Source organism: Emydura macquarii, unplaced genomic scaffold (assembly GCF_026122565.2).
Source record: "Emydura macquarii macquarii isolate MOO-44397 ecotype Brisbane River unplaced genomic scaffold, CSIRO-AGI_Emac_v2 contig_67, whole genome shotgun sequence".
NCBI classification, from domain to species: Eukaryota; Metazoa; Chordata; order Testudines; family Chelidae; genus Emydura; species Emydura macquarii.
In genome coordinates this window covers 5,471,187-5,494,766 of record NW_027130204.1, presented here as the reverse complement: position 1 = coordinate 5,494,766, position 23,580 = coordinate 5,471,187, and the positions used below count along the sequence as shown (strand labels likewise).

General features: G+C 37.2%; 1 protein-coding gene across 1 annotated transcript in view; it reads right to left on the bottom strand.

The window, feature by feature from the left end:
• Positions 1-23,580, bottom strand: part of ERCC6 (ERCC excision repair 6, chromatin remodeling factor) — a 72,464-nt gene that overhangs the window by 6,085 nt on the left and 42,799 nt on the right. Inside the window, exons 8-16 of the mRNA XM_067538865.1 lie at positions 16,038-16,208; positions 15,274-15,450; positions 13,790-13,906; positions 11,940-12,035; positions 8,894-9,112; positions 5,759-5,869; positions 3,927-4,046; positions 2,495-2,589; positions 18-163 (exon numbers count right to left, since the gene is read on the bottom strand). Of these exons, the coding sequence (XP_067394966.1) occupies positions 18-163; positions 2,495-2,589; positions 3,927-4,046; positions 5,759-5,869; positions 8,894-9,112; positions 11,940-12,035; positions 13,790-13,906; positions 15,274-15,450; positions 16,038-16,208 (1,252 nt within the window). The remainder of the gene's footprint in view (positions 1-17; positions 164-2,494; positions 2,590-3,926; positions 4,047-5,758; positions 5,870-8,893; positions 9,113-11,939; positions 12,036-13,789; positions 13,907-15,273; positions 15,451-16,037; positions 16,209-23,580) is intronic.

The following is a 23,580-nucleotide window of genomic DNA, read 5'->3' as shown; positions in this document are numbered from 1 at the left end:
AAAATGATGTCATGTACCTGCAAAAATAGCACTAGTTTCTGTCCCTTGCGACCCATCTGGGCTGGTCAGAGTGAAAAGTTCATAAAGATCATTGGATTTGAAAAAGCGCCTTTGTTTTGGGTCTTTCAACACTCTGTTTGTTAAAAACTGTTTGAAGATTTGTCTGGAAAAAATATAAAATACAACTGTACTGCTTACATGAAATAATGTCTAGCTATGTTTAAGTAATGAATACAGCGCTCAAGAAGAAAACTTTATCGTCATGAATTTTACCCTACAGAACAATTAAGTGGTGGGAAGAAGATGTTTGTTTTACAAAGACAATGTGAGTTAGTAACTTTTAAACAATCCACTAAATTGATAACCATAAGAAAGTATCACATTTCAGCAATTCCATAGCACACCAGGTACCCTCCATCCTGAAGTGTCCTATGAGACTTCATTTATCCTAAGTAGTAAATAACTTCACAGCTAGAGGGGGTTTTTGTACATTAAAACCAAAAACTCTGCATATGTTTACCACACAACCATCAAGAAGCTCTGTGAAAGAAGAGGGCGAGATTGTCAAAGTGATGAAGTTTAAATGGTATGATGTTGGTTAGAGAGGCCACAAATCACACAGGCAGTGCAGCAGCACAGAGCCTGTCTGTCTGCGGGTGTGGGCTGGAGGAAGACCAAGATCCCATTCAGAGAGACTGGAAAGAACAGAGTCTAGGGGAACTAAGCTGCCAGAACTGTCCATTCAGTATTGGCAGATACAGACTTCTGTTCAGCATTAGTCCACCCCTGCAGTTAGGCCCTATCAACACTGTGCAAGGAAACTGTGTTACAGCCCCACTAGTAAAATCGATGTTCAAAGACAGGTCTGACTAACATGGTTTTGAACTATAGCATAATGTAATAATAATAATTCTTCTCATCTATCAGAGGACCTCAAAGGAGTTTACATAAACAAAGCAGCTTCAGAACCCCCCCACGCCCAAAGTTGGTCAGTATTACCTCCATTTCACAGATGAGGAAACTGAGGCCCGAAGAAATAAAGTTGCTTGCTCAAGGTTCAGAGTGAGTCCGTCGCAGTGTTCTGAAAATAACTGAATTTCTGATGGCTATTCTAACCTTAGGTCAGATCCCACTTCCTCTGTGTGGTCAGAACTGTTCAAACTGTGAACCAATATTTGTCAGTGGGAAGTGAGCCAACTAGCAGCGGAAGCCTTGTGTCTATGTGGTGAAGCAAATACTCTCCATAAGTGCTGGTATTGGATTATTTAGAGCTTTTCATTTATCTGCCTTTTGAAAGAGGATGTTCCCACTGTAAAGAGAAACGTACATCCAAGTGACGTCAAAGTATCTAAGTACATTCATTTGGAGTTCATATTAATGGCGCTATTACAATAACTGAATGGCGAAGCAAACTAAAAAATAGGTTTGATTTGGCAGTGTATCCTTTTTAAGGGTTTTGGATGCATTTTAAACATACATCTGAATATTAACCAGTTCTTCATGGGGACTTACTCACTTTAATATTTGGAAAAATATTAATTTGGCGATAGAAGCAAAAGTCTGGTGAGTAACTATTCTGATTTTTTATACTATGTATCAAATACCATGCATAATACTAGAAATCTTGTTAATTTCAATCTATATACTTGCAACAAGACTCCCAAGTAAATATCAGGTTTTGGTAGGTAAGAGTAATGGAAAAGAAAATGATTTAAAATGCATTTATTTTATAACATTAAAACTGTGGTTCTATGCTGACACCTATGCAATGTTCCAGTGCGTTCTATAAACTTGCACTCACGCAATTAACTGACTGCCCTGCAATGGCTATGCACAGCTAAGAGGAATAAAAAAGCAGTAGTCTTTCTTTTGTAGTGAAAGTCATCAGATTTGACTGAATACACCTAGGGAGCAGATCTGTTACGAGATTATTTTTAGTAGCAGTGGGTTATGTTTAAGGTCCATTTCAATTTTTCGACAGCATTCTGCTTGTTAGAACAAGAAAATACTTGTTAAAGTCTTATTTAGAATACCAAATGGTGTAACTTGATATAATTTACTAATATACACAGGGGTTGCTAGAAGGGGCAAAAATTGAGAATAATTTAAGCATGTGCTTAATTTCGCTTACGTGGATAATCCTACATAAATTAATTGGGTAGGCGTGGCCCAGTGCAACATGTCCTGGACCAGGACTCCTGTGTTCTATTACTTGCTCTGCCACTGGTCTTTGGGTGACCCTGGGAAAGTTATTGATCTCTGTTCCTCAGTTTCCCTATCTGTAAAGTGGAGATAATCACACCAACCTCCTTCAAAGCGTTAAGATCTATAGATAAAAATGCTATGGAAAAGCTAGGTATTTTTATTACTATTATTGCTACTTGCTTTAGTAAGATTACAGACATGATTACGTTTTTGCAGGATATGGACAAGTCACTCCAACTTTCCCTTGTCCAGCACAGTTCAGTTGTCCATGAACTCTGATCCTACTGACCTGTGGTAAATCTTCTCTTCAATAGTACCTGCAGTAAGGAGCCTGTAAACCGTCACCTGTTTCTTCTGGCCTATTCTCCAAGCCCGCTCTCGAGCCTAGAACATAAAAATGTGTTTAGCAGACCCCATCCTCTGGAAGCAAAGGGTCGTATTCACAGGGAGCTACGGGCACCACTATATATTTTAGATCTACTCTGGAAATTTAACAAATAGTTCAAGAGATTATAATAATCACATTTCTACATGGATAGGAAATGAAAACAATTCCAAACAGGTCAGCTTCCTAGAAAGACAAGACACTAGTAACCAAATCTATGTAAAATTTCAACAAGAAAGGAACCAGGATGCTATCTAACCATGCTGTACCCAAGAAAAATCCATTTCAGAAATCAATTGTATTTTACACATGTACACCCCTGCAGTTTTTCCCTCCTCCTTGAGTTATCCTGAAACTGGAAGGTCTTACAAAATATTCCCTACCACCCAGAACGGATGTGCAGAGAGTTTCATAGTGCTGTGCTGATGGTCTAATGGAGCCACATTATTTTTTTTCCTTTTTCAGATTGGTAAATCCCTAACTTGCATTTAAAAATATCCACAGAGAAGCTGAATGTATTGCCCCCAAAACACATGAACATGCATGCATTTTGAGAACAAAAGGAGTGCCGAGTAATTTTATTTCGAAAAGTAGCTATTTTACACAAAGCCCAACTCTTTCAGAGGTTGCAGTGTATAAAATACTATCATCTTGGCATCTAATGGCTTTACATAGCTTAATTTACAATAAAATAGGTAACTACCATATTGACAGGGATGATTTTAATGCTGAATTTAGGGAATGCAGGTCACATCTAAACACATGAGAAAGCAGAGGAATTTCAAAATATTTTTGGAAGTGTGGGCTACTTTAATGTTTGGCCAAAAACACATTCAGATTAAAAACAAAAACTGAATTTACCTGTAAAACAATGCTAAAGTCCCTGCAGTTTCATGCATTGAAACAGGACCAGAATTCCCAAAGTCCTACTGCATATCATTAAATACAAGTACTTCATCAGATGTACTGGCAAAATGCCAATTTCCATTGAGAGACCACACCCAACAAGAGAGATTCAGACAACATTCGGTGCTGTTTTGAACATTTATCGTTCATTCATTTTGTTTATTAAATAAACTTCTAAGGTGTTCCAATTAAGTACTGCAGTTTACCTTTAAGGGGAAAAAAGGGACATAGCAGTTGCCCTGCCATGCGAGATTGTGAAAGCTCCAGAAAAAACACTGAAACCTTTCAAACACCAGCAACGCTGAAATAGAAGCAACATAATATTGATCTCTCCCTAGTTATTTAAAATAATTTAAGCAGATTACCTCTGTCAATCCTCATTTTTATTTTAAACCTAGCTATTAAATGACACATTCTGAGCCAAACATACCTGTGTGTCTGTACTGGGATTCCAATCAGGATCGTAGATGATAACTCTGTCAGCTCCTGTTAGGTTGACTCCAATCCCACCTACTCGAGTTGTAAGAAGAAAAACAAAGATGGATGTATCCTGTAACATATACAACACAAGATAGGATTTAGCCAAGACCCCAAACTAGAATTACTAAAGTGCAGTGATGCTCTTGTCACATTATTTTCTTGTATGTATTAAGCACTTTTTTTGTGTAAAGAAAAGGGAGTTAATTTAGTTTTAACAAGTACTGCAGAAGTGAAGACCACCATTAGCCTGCAGTGTAGGAATAATCCAGAGATCCACAATCCAATCACAACAGACAACTTATTCCATAATTGTCCACCACAGGGTTTCTTGCATATTCCTCTGAAGTGGCTAGTGACAGAATATTGGACTAAATTGCTCATGGAGCTGGTCCAGTCTGGCAATTCCTATGTTCCTAAATGAAAGGTGCAATGGAAGCACAAAGTATTCCCTCTCCATGACTTCTGGATCCAGTGTACATGTCAAATTATTATTTTTTCAAATGGTTACCTATCTGTCTTAGGGTGTTATAACATCGCTCATCACCACTGTACCTGAGCATCTTCCATTTAAAGTGGATGGGCAATAGTGAAGTTCCTAGTGGACTTTTCCCCTTTTAGGGTTAAAAATCACAACATCTACTTGCTTTTGTTGTCGGTTGGTTTGTTTCAGGCCTTTTAATTCATTTTTTCTGGTGGGAGGGCAGCTGGAAGGAGGTCTCAGTGTTATGAGTGCCATTCTTGCTAGTGGCAAGAAAAAAGTGGAGGTTTTTTTTTTTTGGAAGGGGAGAAAGGTTTTGCAATGTTTACTAAAGATGGTCATGCTTGGACTGACTGCATGCTCGTTAGTCACCTGACACATACTCAGGGCGGCTAGCTTGTGGTGCTGTGGCTATATTCTATTTTCAGTACGCTAACTCTAACTGAGGTAGTGTGAGTATGCCTCCTCAAGCTGGGAATCACACCTCCAAACTCAAAGTGAGGGATCAAACTGATGCAGAGGCTTCTTCTCACTCTGACAAATGGGAGCTATATGCCTTCAGTAGAATGTGCAGGAACAGTGTTATAGATAGTGAAACATTTCCCTCTTCTAACCAGGATCATTCAGTATTGCCTGGGTTGAGTTTGAGCCAGGTGCTCTTCATCCTGAAATTGATCTCTTGCAGGCATTCTGACAACACTGGTTGCTTCAGTGGAGAATGACATATGTTGGTGTTGCAAACTCCTGGGATCTTAAGACTGAGTTGTGTACTCTCTGCTTCTTCATCCCGAGTAACAGTGATTCTACAATAAGACCATAGCAACACCTTCTGCTGGCAATGCACGAGACAGAACAGAATTTAACTTGATCTTCCATGGCTGTATTGACTCTGCAGTGCTAACAAGAGTGAATGCTTGATTTTGTCAGGTAAATCGGCATATATGACAAAGATGTAGAGGGTGCAGATACTTGGAGTACACTGCCTTGCTTGCTTAGACACTTTTCTGATCATAATCACACTTTAAACTGCCTAAACTTCATTTGTTCTTTTACAATGAAGTGATTTTTCTTGTCCAGTCTTGGGCTCTGCTTTAACAGAGAATCAAACTTCAGTTTGGGAAAAATGGTGATTTCTTTCCCTTCACACCAAGACAAGCAGTTCTGAATCAACTCAAATGCCAAAAGCTTGCTTCCTGAAATGGGAGAGCTATTTTTAAATAGATCAGAGTGAATGCCTAAAATAGAATACTCTGAACTGAGCTCAGGCATCAATATGAATTTATGGACAGGTTGCAATTTCTCACCTCATTGTATCTTGTTATAAGTGGCTGTCTGGATGCAACTGTCGTGGTACCATCCATCTTGAGGTAGGAATAGTTTCTGTTTCTCAGAAACACTTCAAGGATCTTCAGCATCTATTGTGATGGAACAAATGTGAATGAAATCCAGATATGAAGATTAACTGACTATCTGAACAAGTCAAAACTATTTCTGGGATTAACAGCAATTTCAATTAAAGGGACAGATCTTGTTCTCCTGGGTGAGGGACTTCTGAAGGCTAAAGAACAGGAAATTCACAAATTATACTAAACTGCGAAACACATGTGAGGTATTATGCTGTTGGGAAGGAGGGTGTGTGCCCCGACAGAGTGGAGCAAGGGGCATGGCCTCAATAGACCAATTACCAGACAGGGTGTGGAACGCTCCAGGGAACCTGCAGAGGTAAAGTGAAGTCATACATGTGCCACGTATACACTTGCCACGTATACACTTTGAACCTGTGGGATGGAACAGTTTTGTGGGCTCTGCCTCCAGTAGATACTCCACACAGATTACCAAAGCTGCCAGGCAGCCACATAGTGGAGGACAGAAAACATCAACGTCAAATTGTGAGCATTAACGCACACAATTCTTTTCAGCCTATTTCCGCTGCTCTGCAAGGGGAGCATGCCAGAGAATGATTCTTCCCCTAGCTGGCCATATCACATGGAGAGGCTTCCAAGGGATTTTTTGGCCCAGGAGAGAAGATGCTGATAAGGCTCAACTCACCACCTCCCTTGGACAAACAGTTGGCCGACTGGGTGGTTTTGACCACCTCTTTTATCCCCCCTGCACTGAAGAAGGTAGTGACATGTACTGTACATGGCTGGACAAGATTTACAAATGTGTCACTAAAACAGCCATGCTCTACATGCTTTAGCACCCTTTACAATTCAAACATTACTCCTTCCTCCTAAGGAACCCAGTTTCTGCTAAGTATAAGAATAGCAGGCACCACAGCACTTGTTACCATCCAAAGTGAAGGCTAGAGTTTTTTTATTTTAAACTGTTTTCATTTCCACAATAACATACATCTAAAATGGACATATTAATACATTAACAGAGACAACAGGAGGCAGAGATGCCAATATGACATCACCCAAGAGAGAAGCAGGAAAGTAGCCTCTCTCTTTGGAACATTCAGTAAGGAGAACAGAACAAGAAAAATCACTCTGGTTATAACAATGCACCTATACAAGGCAATCTATAATCTTCTTTGCTATTGAGGATTTATAGATTTCAAGGCCAGAAGGAACCATTAAGATCATCTGGTATGATCTCCTAACCACAGCACACAGAACTTCTCCAAAATAATACCTAGAACAGATTTTTTAGAAAAACATCTGATCTTGATTTAAAAATTGTCAGTGATGGAGAATACACCGTGACTCTTGGTAAATTGTTCCAATGGTTAATTACACTCACTGTTATAAATTTATGCCTTATTTCCAGTCTGAATTTGTCTAACTTCAACTTCAAGCCACTGGATCATGTTATACCTTTCTCTAATGGACTGAATAATCCATTATTAAATATTGGCTCCCCAGTTATAGATTGTAATCAAGTCACCCCTTTGTTAAGATAAACAGATTGAGCTCTTTGAGTCTACTGCAATGAGGCATGTTTTCTAATCCTTTAATTATTCTCTTGGCTCTTCTCTGAACCGTCTTCAATTTCTCAACATCCTTTTTGAATTATGGACACCAAAACAGGCGACAGTGTTCCAGCAGCAAAATATAGAGGTAAAATAACCTCTCTACTCCTACTCGAGATTCCTGTTTATACATCCTAGGATTGCATTAGCTCTTTTGGCCATAGTGTCATACTGGAAGCTCATGTTCAGCTGATTATCCACCATGACCTCCAAATGTTTTTCAGAGTCACTACTTCCCAGGATAAAGTATCATCTACATTCTCTGTTCCTTGATGTCTACATTTATATTTAGCTGTATTAAAATGAATACTGTTTGCTTGCACCCACTTTACCAAGTGATCTAGATTGCTCTGAATCAGCGACCTGTCCTCCTTTTTTTATCACTCCCCCAATTTTTGCATCACCTGCAAACTTTATAAGTGATGATTTTATGTTTTCTTCCTGGTTATTGATAAAAATGTTAAATAGCCTAAGTCTAAGAACCAATCCCTAGAGTACTCCACTGGAAATACACTGTCCAGTGATGATTCCCCATTTACAGTTACATTTTGAGACTTATCACAGTTAGTCAGTTTTTTATCCAATTAATGTGTTCCATGTTAACGTTATACAGTTCTAGTTTTTTTAAATCAAAATGTCATGCATTACCAAGTCAAACACTTAATAGAAGTCTAAGTATATTATGTCAACACTATGACCCTTATCAATCAAATTTGTGATCTTGTAAATAAAAATAAGATAGCCTGACACTCTAAATAAGGAACAACTTTATAAAAGAAATGGAAGCTGAAATCTGCATTTACTCCTTTGACCAAAATATGAAGTGCAAAAAAGATATTACTTCAAACTTTCAAACGGAAAGAACTCCCATTGAACAGAAAAGAACTGAGGACAATTCTGAGAGAATTAAAGACATGGCAGGAATAGCCTCATGATGTGTAGCAAACTGTCATTAAATCAGAAATAGACTCATGGCACAGGACACTGTGAAGCCCTATCCTAGACAGTTACTTGTACTGCACTACTGGGCCAAATTCCATTCCCAGTTACACCAGTGTAAATCCAGAGTTACTGCACTGGTTTCAAAAGGACTTATTTTGATTTACACTGACATAAGTGACAGCAATATCTGGCTCTATATATTTTACTTGATATATCGTATCATGCCCACAGAGTTTATGTAACTGAAGTGTATAGAAGTCTGCCCTCCAGTTATTCAACATCTAAAAAACAAAGGAATCTCCCACTTTGACACTTTTCAGGATAATTGGAATTTTTTCCTGAAGAATCCTCAAAATAACCTCGATTCTAGCTATAGTTTTTTAGATCACACACACTCTGTGTGTGTGTGTGTGTGTGTGTGTGTGTGTGTGTGTGTGTGTGTGTGTGTGTGTGTGTGTGTGTGTGTGTGTGTTTTTAACTGCAGTTACTGCATAACTGTAATAAGTTTGTTAGATGTTCTTACCTGTCTCGACTGGGTAAATAGTAGCACTCTATGACACTGCTTGTGCCATATTTTCAGCAAGGACTCTACCACTATCATTTTTCCAGAACGTTTCCAGTATCCAAACTGATCTGCTTCTTCTAACTCATCATCTGGCACACCTTTCAAAATCTTGGGACCACCAGAAAAGAGGTCAGGGTGGTTGCATATTTTTCTCAAGGCTACAAGTCCAGAGAAAACCTACAGAATACAGGAGAGAATTGTCTTTTTCTTGCAAATTTTTCATTCTACCATGGGTAACATTTAAGAAGAAGAGACAATAATGGACTAAATTAATAGTCAAAAAGCAGGTGAATACCGGTGCTTCGGATTTTTACACCAGTAGACTTATGTTCCCATTTCAGTAAAAGGTATTGTACAGTTGACATAATACAGTGGCCAATGAAATACTGAGTTATTTGGGAACCCATTTTGGTGATCATGTTACAAAAATTCTAAAACAGTTTCTACATTCATGTAATCCATAATTAATCATAGTTTTACCAGGGCTTCAGAACCCAAGATGTTCCATCCAGCTGCACATTACATGGTCTTCTAATAAAGGTAATTAAAAATATATCACCTGCTAAAGGCTGCTATACATACAGTTTGACTTGTAAATCAAGTACAAACTGTTTCTGTGCACAGGTTGGATCTTAACTTATTTGTTTACACTAAATGATCCTGAAGTGGAAAAAAAAAAAAAAGAGTATCTCAGGGAGAAAAGTTAAACGTATTATTTTTCTTTAATGATAAAATGAATTTCTCTTCCCCAAAAGTGGTGCAAATTCCTAAATGATGTTATATTTTCAGTAAAAAGACTGTCACGATTTTCCTATTTACAGGAGAAAAATTAAACAAAATCATGAAAATCTGTTTGAGATATAAATGCAAAAGTGCTAGAAGATAATTTGAAGATGAGGAGAAAGTTTCCCATGTTGGCAAGTTCAATCTCTAAAATCCACACTTACTCAAGAGTGGGTTGACTCAACATGTTTGATCAGAACACGTGTATGGTTCTGATAATGATCACTGTTTACATCATTGCATTAGATGGATTCCTTTCAATTATTCATTAGACATTTTAAATACCGTATGTATCTCTCCACACTGAGAAAACTGTAGTTGCAAAAAACAACTACCCCAGCATTGTAGAGTTGAGTGAGTCAGCACACCAAATCGATCTGTTAAAGGCCCAATGCATTGTTAAACACTACATCAATGTGCAAACATTTAGAGAGTAAAGGACAATTTCTAGATAAATATTAATATATGATGTAGGTAAAAACCCACTTATGAATACTTCAGTCATACATATTCTTCTGCCTACTACTCAGTATAACAAAAGCTGCAATTTGAAATAGCTGCCCTCCAAAATAAGGCAATAAGTCAGAAGGAACATAAAGTAAGTAGAGCTGTGAGAAATTTTTCAGATTAAATAGTTTATTTGCAGAAAAACAGTTTCAGGTTGACTGAAACTATTAGTAAATTCACATTTGTCAAATACTTTCAACCAAGCTAAAGAAGTCTAAATGTTTCAGTAGTGTCAAAACAAAATGTTTTCTTTCTACTTAAAAAAATATCATTTAGATTTTCAGGCATTTTGACAAAAGTTATCAAAGAACTCACAAAATGGCCAGAAAAAGCAGAGGTGGTGGTACATCCCTTATAAATAGTGCTTCTGATTTTTAGTTTTAACTGATAAACACTGAAAAACACCCCTGCCACCCACACAAAAGGAGTTTATCAAATAAAACACTGGAAAAAACAGCAGAATTGGTTAATTGTACTTATGGGCTTGTCTACACTGAGCAGTAAGGCAGAGTATGGGAGTGTGATTTCTAAATAGCACTAATGTGTTGTGCATTAATTGGCCCATGTAGGCCCTGCTGGTGTGCACTAAAGCTTTCTCATGAGAAAGGAATTACTCATTACAATTTATACAAAGAGAAAGCCCTGAACCCCCCAAATTTTTGGATCTCTACAGAGAGCTCAGAAATTGTTAAAAATGGAATGAATACATCTCCAAAACCAGAAGCCCTGCATATGAGCTTTAGCCCACAGGTTAATTCACCTGGGATGTGGGAGATTTAGGGTCAACTCCACCAGATGCAGAGAAGCGATTTGGACTTGGATCTCCCCCATTTCAGGAGAGTGCCCTAGCCACTGGGCTATGGGATATTCTGGTGTGAGGCTCTCAATCGCTCCTCTTAAACTGTTTCACTTTTTATAAAATAATTAAAAGTCTTACTACAATAGGGATTTGAACCTGAGTCTCCCACGCCCTAAGTACGTGTACAAACTCCCAGACTGTAGAGTCACACTCACTCTGATTCCCTGGCCCAATAACTATCCATTGTCATTCATAGCAGATATTCATCATCATTCATCATTTTTTTTAATGTATGAAGTATAATCCATAGGCTACCTTCCTTCTGTAGCTACCACTATGCATTATGGGCAGCATTTTCACGTCTAGAATAAAGGGTCACGAGTTGAAAGCTGACAGCAGGACTTAGGCTGTTGACACTTCAACGCATATACTAGGGCAAAAGCTGCAAAGTGAAGAAGTCCGTTTGCCTATGATTGCTCATTGGTTGAAAGATGAAGCTCCTAGTGATTTCTAGAAACGGTAACCCATTGCCCTGGCAAACATTCCCTCTTGCAGTAAAATTGGTTCAAATATCCAGCTGTGTTCATACTATTGTTGAACACATAATGTCTTCCTCAGTCACTCTACTATTAGCCTCTAATTCATTACTATGTAAAGGGCCATGGGACATCTTGGATATAAAGATGCTATGCGAAACCAAACTCCATTCCACTCTATTATTGTCTACTAAGGAGTTTTAAGAAAAATGAGCTAATTTGACCACATGAATGGAACTAAGAACACCACATGGGAGTTTCCCCTTGGAGATCCTGCTCAGAGTCCAGCTAGAAAAAAGATGAAGGGCAGTCAGCACCTTAAACCAAATGGCTACCTTTAAACTCTTACATGTCATCATATATCTTAATTAATGCCAACCTGCATTTCTCCATTGAGAATCTGGTAAACTTCTTTGGAGTCAATGAAGTTTTGGTAGACTTGCCGTTGTTCATCTGTCAAACGGCAAAACAGAACCTAAAAAAAACAATATTGTACATTTATAGAGTTACCGTTCAACTTCATAAGTTATGAAATGTGCAACAAACAAAAAAGAATAAAGCTTCATTGATGAACTCTGAATCCATCAAAAGTGCAAAATTAAGAATAAGGGCCCATCAGAAATTAAAACATTTTTTTAAAAGTACAGTATTTGCAGGAGACAAATGCTATAGCTAAGGATGAGTTTCAGCATCCATTCTGCACCCTTTTTTCAGTTGCTCCTAATTTTCTCCAACTTCTTTTATTTATGCAATCCTCAGTTTCCTATTTCTTGATTTCACCGCTTAACTGTGCAATCTTAACATTCCTTTAATGCTCGGGCTTTTTAAAGTGGAATTTATAAAATGCTAAGTATTGGAAGCACTTTGTACAGTGTATCTGTTATGTCCCTTAAAATCTGCAATCCCTTTGTGACCTCCTGGGTAAACAATAGGTTAGCACATGTAATCTGGGTTGTCATTAATCTTTGAACGTGACCATATAATGATTTTTCAAAATAGCCTGATGGGCTAAAACGAAACAAAATCACTCACTCACATCCTGCAAGGCAACAAACATTATGCAGTAAGTCAAACTCATGTACAGCTCCATAACTGACAAGAAAAATCAAATAATTTTAATCCATTTAGGAATGTGTTCTTTAGGGGGAAGCAGCCTACATTCTTTAAAGTGCACTGAAACCATGTTCAAGAGTTTGACCGAACAGAGAGCATGAGACTTCACAGCAGACACAACTATCTCTCCTGTTAACTCACTGCCCACGCCGTGATACTCTCCCAGTGGGAATCACTAGCATGACTACTTGTCTTAGATGCCTAATGGTAATAGAAATTGAAGGGAAGACCATATCAAGGAGCAGTTGTGAGGGGAGCAAGAAGGGGAGAAGGAAAAAAAAAGGGGTGGGGCAGAGAAAAAAAAAGCCTGAAGCAGGGGAGGAAGTAAACTCTAAGGCAGACTGGAAACAGTGGCTCCTGGGAGTCACAGATGTCTTTTTTTTTTTTTTTAAAATAAACTCAAGAATGGCTGAAGGAATTTAGCTCAAGACCTTTCCAGAAACATTCACCTTCAAGCACAGAACAACCATGGAAAATTTCAGTCCAAAAAGTGAAAATTTTGTAAAGTTATTAGCACGGGCAAATAAGGGGTCAGAATGGAAGCAAGTTTCCAACCTGAACTACTAGTGTCATACTACATATTTCCCTGGTAATAATTTATTAGCCAAATGAGCCTCCTAACAGGAGGAATAACAATTTTAATGCTCCCTCTAATAACGACCATACCACAGGAAGCAGCCCGAAGGCACTGTTCTTACTCAGGGTGCACGTTTGGCCATTGGAGGGCTGCACTGATCACTCTCCAGGAGCCCAAAGGCTGAAACCAATTTGCATAAAATAGAACAGAATGCACCTTATATGTTCTTTGCTTTAACATGGATGCACCGCTGTGTGGAGAATACAAGTTCAAGGTGAAGCCTTGCATATGCTTGATTGTAGAGGAGGCTGTAAAATGTAGTATTTCTGGGGCTACAAAATAAAAAGTACCTCATTTTCCATCATTTTTTTGTGCTCAGATGATATGGTAATCAGATAATACACTCAGTAGATTCAAGCATTTGCTGTTTGGCCACAATGGCTCTCAACAAAGTCAACTGTTGCATTTGGATGTCTCAACAAAGTCAACTATGGATGTCAGGAGGCAAAGGATTAAATACTATATATATTTAAACAAACCTGTTCATTTTTATCTGGCAGTGACAGACTCATTTTCACATCAGCCTTCATTCTCCGCAGTAAATAGGGGTTTATGGTATCCCGTAAAACACATGCACACTTGTAGGCAGTTTTTACCTTTAGAAGGGGGAAAAAACAGCATTTCAGAGAATTCTAGTTTGTTTCTTAATGTAGGGTTTGGGTTTTTTTTATTTAAATGAGATTCATTAACTACAGTGGGAAAAAGTCAAAAAACTAGATGGTACAAACAGACATTATTTATATTTGCCACCCTTGAACGGATATATGAAGTTACAATGAATTTCTTTTAGTGTCCAACATAATGTGATTTTAATGAATCCACGTTAGCCAGCCATTCATTTATTTTGGCTTACTTGGATGGAATTTATTCCATTGAAAGGAGACCAGAAATTATAGATGTATTGGCTAGTAAGAGACACTTCCCCATAGGCAAGTCCCTTTTATCAATGAACCCGTGTGTGTAGTCTTGCATACAATCAAAAGCCACACATAGAACTGCTCATCAGACTGAAGATCAAAACGAAGCCTGCAGCAATGGTGGGTACCAGACAATAAGTGAAGATTAGTGCCCACTTGAGACTATTAAAAAAAATCGGTATAAGAAAATCCCTATGATCACAGAAACTAAAGGTCATTCTGGCCTTAAATGGAGCATATGGTTCTGTAATGGGTAATGGATGTGTGAGATGGGTATTAACTGTACATAATGGCTAAAAATACCCTCAATTCTCTTAAAGCAAAATAAAGAATACAATAAATTATTGATATGTAAAAATCAAATTGGCCATTCAATTTAGTAAATTACCAAGCCTCAGACAAGGGAAGCACTTAAACTCAGAATGAAGATAGAATTGTAGAAAAATGTATGCATAAATCATTACAAGAAATGTTATAGTAGAAATAATTTATATTCTAACAATTTATATAGAACTTTTAATCTTCAGATAACTTTACAAACAATTAATCTAATAACGAATTTAATAAATGCAATGCAGGCAAATGTTTAAAAGTCAGCTAAATAACATACTTACAATATTGAGAACTGCAACAATTGTGACAATTAACATATATACTGGTTTAGAAGAAAAATCCTAGGCAGTTTATGCTCCAAAATTAGATTTAGTTTAAAAATACTTTCACAAAACCTGCTATTCATAGGATGGGAATAGTTTAATTGTTTTTAAATGAAAACTGTTTTCAGTATGGATTTAAACATTCCTCTACAGTGTCTGAAATTCAAATATTACAGTATTTTGTTAATGTATGAAACCCAGACAGTGAAACAAACTCAAAATCAAAGTATAAATGTTATTGAAATTTATGTGTGTGCGCATGTGTGTAAATGTGTTTACTGGATCAGGGCATAAGACATCCAATGTGATAAACATTTTAAGTGAGTTTTAAAATAACAAACTATTTCCTTCAAACCATCAATTACTAAAAGCATTTTGCTGCATCTTTACCTGCACGGGAGAGGCATTGGCATATCCTCCCATGGTTATGGGAACAGAGAACTGCTCCATGAAGACAGGCAGTGTTCCCAATTTCCCTGGGAACACAAAGTCAAAGAGGGACCACAGCTCCTTTAGGTTATTTTGCATGGGGGAGCCAGACAAGATGATTCGATGGGGAGTGCGGAACTATTAATAAAATATAAAAACCAAACAATTTAGTAGTAAGACATTTTCATGAGTTGGCTTGTAATACAGATTCCTGCCACAGAGGCGATCCAATTTCACATCAAGTCATCACATTTTAAAATATATAGCATATTTCCCCTGAAATAAATATAAGCAGCCTGTGAAATGCTACCTACAAAACTGATAGCTCAAACAGGACTTAGCATTAATACTCCACAAAATAAAATGAACCTAACAATCTATTCTGGACATATGTTTTCATATGTTTATGAAATGTTTTCACGTTTTCACATGTTTAACGCTGATTCTAGTAAAACTTTGAATTTATCCTATTATCAGAACGCTATTGATTGTGAGTGCTGTAAACAATTTTAAAAATGCCAAATAAATAAAGTATCCAAACAAGATTTTAAAAGAAAGTCTCATGACATGTGCCTTTATTCTTTGCTAAGATTTAAACCTGTGCTTTCATGAGTCAGCAATCCATGGTTACTAACAGATTCTGAGCTTATTTTTTCTAATAATTTATTTAATTTTTCAAAAAAAATTAAAATAAAAGATATCTGGTTTGTTTTATGGTACTGTACCTGTTTGCATGCAAGTGTAATTGCAGCATTTGGATTCCGGATTTTATGACCCTCATCTAAAATTACATAATGCCAGTCATAGTTGTTGATATTATCCTGCATCAATCGAATGTATGAATAGGAGGTGATTAGAATGCCATGGCACACTGCAATTTCACGAATTAGTTTCACCTGTAATCAGAATGATTGGTTGTCAATAACTTAGCATTAAAGTGTCAAATTAAGACCACCTGAATTGTATATTTGTGATCCTGGTTGTGTTAAAAAAGCATCTGAAAAAACAGGAAGTATTCTTTGTAAATAAAACTAGCATGGCCAAGACTGATACACTTTAATCACAGAAGGGCTAATAAATACATATAAAGGAAAAAAATTTGTTTAGATACAATGATACAATTCCTAAATAACTCCAATGACTTGAGATGGAATTATTCAGCATTAATGTGTAATGCATCAGAATTTGGTCCAATGTCCTTTAGATGAAACACCATTATCTCTTAAATTAAAACGTAAGACCTGTTTGGAACATACTAATGTTAAGTTTTGCTTGGATAACTAGTTTCCCTCAAGCCCTCCTCTCTATACCTCAACCTTAAATTTGGCATTGCAACTAAGATGCAATAATACAAAGGAGGAAAAAATGAGTTAATGAAGAATTATATTTTAAAGTTAACAAAGTCTTTCCATTTGTTTAAATTCCACCCAAAGAATTTTGAAGAAAATGTGGAACTAACATGACATTTGCAAACCACCACACTTCATTCTGCTTGCTTGTAACATCCCTTTCCCCTACCCTGTGTCTTGTCTATTTAGATTGTAAGCTTTTTGTGGCAGAGACTGTCTATCTTACCTTTCTTGGCCATTCTATCTGAGCACCTACACTTTTAGTACATTTATCTTCACAACATCACTGGTGAGGTAGGGCAGTGCTATTATCCCCTTTTTACAGATGCAGAACTGAGGCACAAGGAGACTAATGGCTTGCCCAAATTGATGAAGGAAGTCCAGTGGAGCAAGGAACTGACCTCAGGTCTTCTGAGTGCCAGGCTAGTGGCCTATCTATTCCTTCCTCTATTACTCTATGTCTGTAGTTCCTAGCAAAATAGGGCCTCCTGTCTCAGCTGGCTTTGAGCATTATAATCAAAATAAATAAAATAATAATGTAACAATAATAACAGGAAGAAAAAGAAATCCACCAATAACCATTTTGTTGGATGTTTTAAATATTGAAAGATCAAAGCTTGGCAAATGAAGACTAACAATAAATAAGAAATTCAAGAAAAAAGGTAAGGGGAAAGTTTGAGAAAAGAATTACAAACAGGTAACTAAAACACCTACTCTTTCTCTCAATTTAATCTGCTTTCAGGAAGCCAAGAGAAATTAAACAGATCTGAGCCCCAACCTGCCAGGATCTGAAAAGTTCAGGTGACACATTGACAATCTGTGACAGCATTTGGACAATTATATCTGAACAGTTTTATAAACTGAGTGTCTTTTTATGCATGAGCTGTCTTACTCGCTTGTAGTAACTAATCAACACTATTGCAAGAGCTCTGCACATTCATTGCTGACCTGGGACTTGATCCTACAATAGTGAAATCAATGGGAGTTTTAATAGAAGCAAGATCTGGACACCAGCACAAAAACAGAAAAGGAAAAAGATGACAGTCTTCTGATCTTTTAAATTCCCAAGGATAAAAAACATGAAAATGTTTGCCAAACAATGGCCAGAACTGGTATGTAACAAAAACGATCATGTATCTAAAAGACTTTGAGCTGATAAACAAAAGTGTGATTTTAAAAAATCAGAATCCCTGGAATTTATTTTATTCTTTTAAAAACACATTGCTTTCCTCCCTAATGACTCAGATGAATGAACATCTGATAAACCACCAATCCCTTTTTGTAAAAAAAATTATTTTATAATTGATCACCATATGGCTGAAGACATAACTAAAAAAATCCTACAACTTCTTCCAGTTCAACCTGCTCTAGATTTTCTACTCTTTGAATGTTATCTACTGAAATAAGTGTAACATATGCAATTGTAAAAGTAAAAATTAGCACTTTTACTCCCACAACATGAATTCTTTGTATAACATTCTCACAGAAGCAGCAGTATTCATAGGCAGAAACATACTCACAACTTAACTTCACCTGATTCCTTCCCAGTATTCTGTACCTGTATGTTCTAGATTCTCAGCAATGGCCTATCCCAGAATATTGTAGACATCTCTATCCAAACACTTAAGACAAATCATCTCGGGCGATTTCAAATTAAAAGCTTGTAAAATATGTAGCCTTTCCTAGTTTTTGCAATTAATAGGGTATGTCTGCAATTAGCCTGACTTACAGAATGCCACACTGTTGTCATTAAAAGATGTTTTGTGAAAGTGTTGCTGTTATTATGGAGGCTCAGGAGACCAATCCCTCCTAGAGGGCAAACAGTGGACTGGTAGAAAACAACAGCCATAAATCACATTGTCAGATAGCAGAGAGAACAGGAGTGAAACATAGGCACATGAAGGCCATTCACTGTAAACACAGCACAGCAGATTCCTAGTCAGGATTTACTGAACGTGTAATTAATTAAAATTTCCTTCAAGCTAAATCTTTAATAAACAAGGATTTGTGCTGACAAAGAAGAAAAACACAGCAAACACAATTTTAACAATGCATACTACAACATTTATTACCTATCATTTCAATGTATCCAGTGAATACTTAAGGTTGCGTAGAGTTAGTTACAGCTCTTAAAATAATTTAAAAGGAAGAATATTTTCATAGATTTAAATGTTAAATGTTGATATATCCTGTTCTAATGCTGAAGCATTTTAGAATTCATGCTACTTTATCAGCTGGTGTATTTGTAGTCTTTAGTTTGCAATTTGCACACAATACTCTTTATTTTGCTTAAATTAAGATGTACTTAATAGCGATGTTTGCTTTACCGGGATGTCTCAGGGAACCAATTTAGTCTAATGATAGTGCACAGCAATGACTGCTGCTTAACTGGGACAGCGTTAGAATAAGTTTTGCTTAATGTGGACAAATTCATCTAATGCCAAAGGGTTAAGTGGTGGTTAATTAGGTTTGAAATTCTGAGTTCTGGTCTTAAAAGAGACGGTGACACAGATAAGAAACAATGATGAAACGAGAAAACTTTTTTAAAAAAATCTTGCATTTTTATTCAATATATAGTAGTATTTTCTGCCTTCAAACTTGAAACAAGCATCTTTTTCCCCCCTAAATCAGGGTGAAAGACTGATTATCTAGCGCCCCCCAATTAAGATGATTCTAGTGTCCAAGACAGGACAGCATTTTGACAAGCAGCGACTAATGGTTTTTTTGGCCATATCTTATTTCTGATGATGAGCTCCACAGAAATGCCTCTAACTAAACACATTCTCCTCCTGCTGAATATCTAAGTGTTATATTGTATGGTTTTGCTGGAATACAGCCTATGTTCATGAATGGGAAAAAAAGGAACAAATCTTCACTAAAGCAGACCATGAACAAGCAGTGCTACTATTTCCCCAAGATTCTGATATGTAGTTATAAAACAAATGTGAACCTTCCCGGAAAATAAATATATAATCACTCAACCATATACCATCTGTCAATCAGAACTGCCTTTTCCAGCACTCTTTTCATTAGCTCATAACTAACAATTAAGATAGAGATCAGTAAATTCAACTTATAAAACCTCTTTGCTATGTGCCCCCCAAAACAGTCTAAATGGCACTACGAAAAGGCTTCAATAGGACACAGTCTTTAAATCTAGTAAAAGTTGCAATAAGAATAGTTAGAGAGAGTACTATATATTTAATGAGACACTATTTGCTGTTGCTTGCCATTTAGTTTATTTCCGTATTGAGAAAAGAATTTAGTTCCAGGCCCTGGCTACCTTTGAACCAAGGTTTTCCCTATATTTACAACAGGACAATACCTATGTTACAGTAGTAGTACAAGGCTTAATTGATGTTTGCAAAGCACTTAAAGATTCTCAGGTGGGAAGGTGCTTGTGCAGATTCTATACAGTGCCATGTAAATGGATATTAGATTTTAAACAGGATCTCTAGGGAACCATACCAATGTGTATGGAGCATGGTGGGGAAAAAAGTAATTCTTTTTTTGAAGAGACAAGTCACTTTTTAAAAGAATGAAACTATATTGCAGCTAATCATTTCTATGGATTGGGTCTTTTTTTTTTTTTTTTTTGCAGTGCAAGTTGCCTTTGGCCTGTTTTCTGACGGAATATTTCTTTATAAATTGAGCAACAACTGCCTATGGGTTCACTGCAGAGAGACATTAGCAGTGCTTTGATTTCAGAATCTGGCATTGCATGTTAAGTTGTCAGGTCAGAATCTGCTGGCCTTTCTGTCTTGGGAGTGCATGTAACTATGCTCCTGTGCACTTACGTGTGGGCTATTCTGCTATTCAGTTGCCTCAAACAGGAATGCTGATTAGACTCTGAAACTTTAACATGTTGTGCTCCAACCTGTACTTGGGTGCTCTACTTACTCAGAATTTTATAGGGTGAGGAAGTCTTTCCCACTCTCTCCTTTTCCCAGTGAAGAAGTGCGCTATTGGAAAGCTTTATGCTCCACTTCTTTTACAATGGTGTTGGTGGTTAAGAAAAACCAACGTAACCTCCTATACCCTCAAAACATATATTATCCCTGGATGAGCGGATGAGTATAGCAGATCTGAAAGACTGATTTTGCACAGTTCAAAACTTAGTCGCCAATACTACAGCTTTTTTTCTTTTTTCTGAACTTCAGATTCTGGCCTTGTAACACCATATAAAAATTCTCAATATGAAATTTCTGTTAGGCAGTTTTTAAAGTTAGACTGTTGGAGTAATCTGAATTGGACCATTTTGACTTTTATAGCTTTTTTGGTTATGTAGTAAGAATCTCTATGCTGCAAGATCTCGTTTGTACATTTTAGTGATGTGCTTAGTTAACTAAACTTTCTCTTGCTTTGTCTGTTAAGTCTTGCACATGACTTTGCTCATTTTCCCCCTAAGGCTCCATGTGAGAATGTTCTTTGATGTTAGGTTGTAGCTCATGGGGTTATAAGGAGTACCCAGCATAGATATGTCCAGAACAAATCATGCCAAATAACTTAATTTCCTTCTTTGAGAAAGTTACTGGCCTAGTGGATAAGGGGAAAGCAGTAGATAAGATATATGTTGATATTAGTAATGCTTTTGGCACAATTCCACATGTTATACTCATAAGCAAACATGGTCTAGATGAAATAACTATAAGGTTGAAAAGACTATACTCAGAATAGTTATCAATGGCTCACTGTCAAAATGGGAGGGCGTATCCAGTGGGATCCCACAGGGGATTATTTCTGGGTCTGGTATTTGTCAATATTTTCATTAAATGACTTGGATAATGGAGTGCAGAGTATGCTTATAAAATCTGCAGATGACATAAAGCTGGCAGGGATTGCAAGCACTTTGGAGGACAGGATAAGAATACAGGATGACCTTGACAAACTGGAGAATTGCTCTGAATTCAACGTGGTGAAATTCAATAAACACAAGTGCAAAGAATTTCACTTAAGAAAAAAATCAAATGCACAGCTACAAAATGAGGAATAGCTGGCTAGGTGGTAGTACTGCTGAGGAGGATCTGGTTTCACAGTGGATCATTAATTGAATATGAGTCAACAATGTGATGCAGTTGGGAAAAAGGCTAATATCATTATGGGTTGTAATAACAGGAGTGTCATGGGTAAGACACAGGAGGTAATTCCCACTCTATTCAGGGCTAGTGAAGCCTTAGCAAGAGTACCATGTCTAATTCTGGGTGCCATGCTTTGGAAAAGATGTAGATAAATTGGAAAGAGTCCAAAGGAGAGCAACAAAAATGATAAAAAGTTTAGAGAAAACCTGATCTATGAGGAAACATTGAAAAAACTGGGCATGTTTAGCCTTGAGAAAAGAAGATTGAGGAGGGATCTCATAACAGTCTTAAAGGCTGTTATAAAGAGGATGGTGATCAATTGTTCTCCATGTCCTCTGAAGGAAAGACAGGAAGTAATGGGCTCAAACCTGCAGCAAGGGAGATTTAGATTAGATATTAGGAGAAACTTTCTAACTATAAGGGTATATAAAGCTCTGGAATAGGCTTCCAAGGGAATCCCTATCATTGGAAGTTTTTAAGAACAGGTTGGACAAACACTTGTCAGGGATGGTCCCAGTTTACTTAGTCCTGCCTCAGCCCAGGGGGTTGGGCTTGAGGGCCCCTCCAGCTCTACATTTCTAGGGTTCTATAGGGCTGCAAAGGATTATAAGAGCCTGAGCTGACAGGAGACAGAGCTAATGCGACCAGTATTTTATGTTATTCTCTCCTGTACAAAGCCTTTATTCTACACCATAAATGGAGCATTATTTATGACGTTCAATACTGGGCTTATTTCTTCAGCCTCTTTCATCCTGAAAGATCTCAAAGCACTTTGTGTATCCAGGCATCATTTCACCTATCACTGAAATGAAACTCTTTCTAGGGTTGGACACCACAGAATACACAATATCTAATAGCACATGATAACATTGCATAGATGGGCTGTGCAGGAACATTATATCCAGTTGAAACTGCAGGTTGAATTCAGAGAGGAGGATGTAATTATCAAATTTGATTTTTACTTGGACTCCAAGGTTAACAACCTTTATCATCACAAAATGACCACGGTATTGTCAATGATCATAAATGGGAATTCCTGAGTTTTATATTTCATCCAAATGATCTCAGATTCGCTGCAAACTGTTTGGAAAAACACAGGTTAAATGGTCTTTCCCATTTAACCCAGCTGCTGCTTCTTTCCTCCATGACCCACAATGTTCCTGAACCAAACACTATACAATCTGAACAGATGAATAGCAGACTACATATAAGGTCACAGGTGATCAAGAGATGGAATCACCACATTACTGTTTTGTAAATTTTTATAGGTAATAGATCAGCACTCCCAGGCTTCAGAGATTAAGTGTGTGCTGAGGAGGGATTTGAAATAGGAGAGAACAGGTCTAATGAACTGCTTATTTTACAGTGTCAGATTTCATGATGTTGTAAATTGTATTTGTCTTGCTGAAATGGTAATAGAAACTGTTTCCTTCACTCCAAGCCCACTGAAGGCCAAACAGATTTTACACAGGGATTAATTTCATTACACATACCCAGAGGGTATTTGAACTGTTGATTATTTAGCTGATGGGACAGAATGGGGAGTCCTGAAGTCTTCAGTGTACCCCTCTTCCTGCTTGTGGAAATTCTGTGTAAATTAGACAGGTTCATTAATTAACAAACACACTAAAATAAGTATGCATGATTTAATTTAGGAAGACATGCAAGCACATTATTGTGGTCAGTAGCCTTTTAGGGCTTGAATGAAGACATGCTGAGTTAATTGAACAACTGGAAGCTATTAGCACATTTCTCAGTGTGCTGTTCATTTTTTGCTGTGTTCTGTAATTGTATCGATTATTTCACAATACATTTAATCAAATCCAATTAAGCTCCAGGCC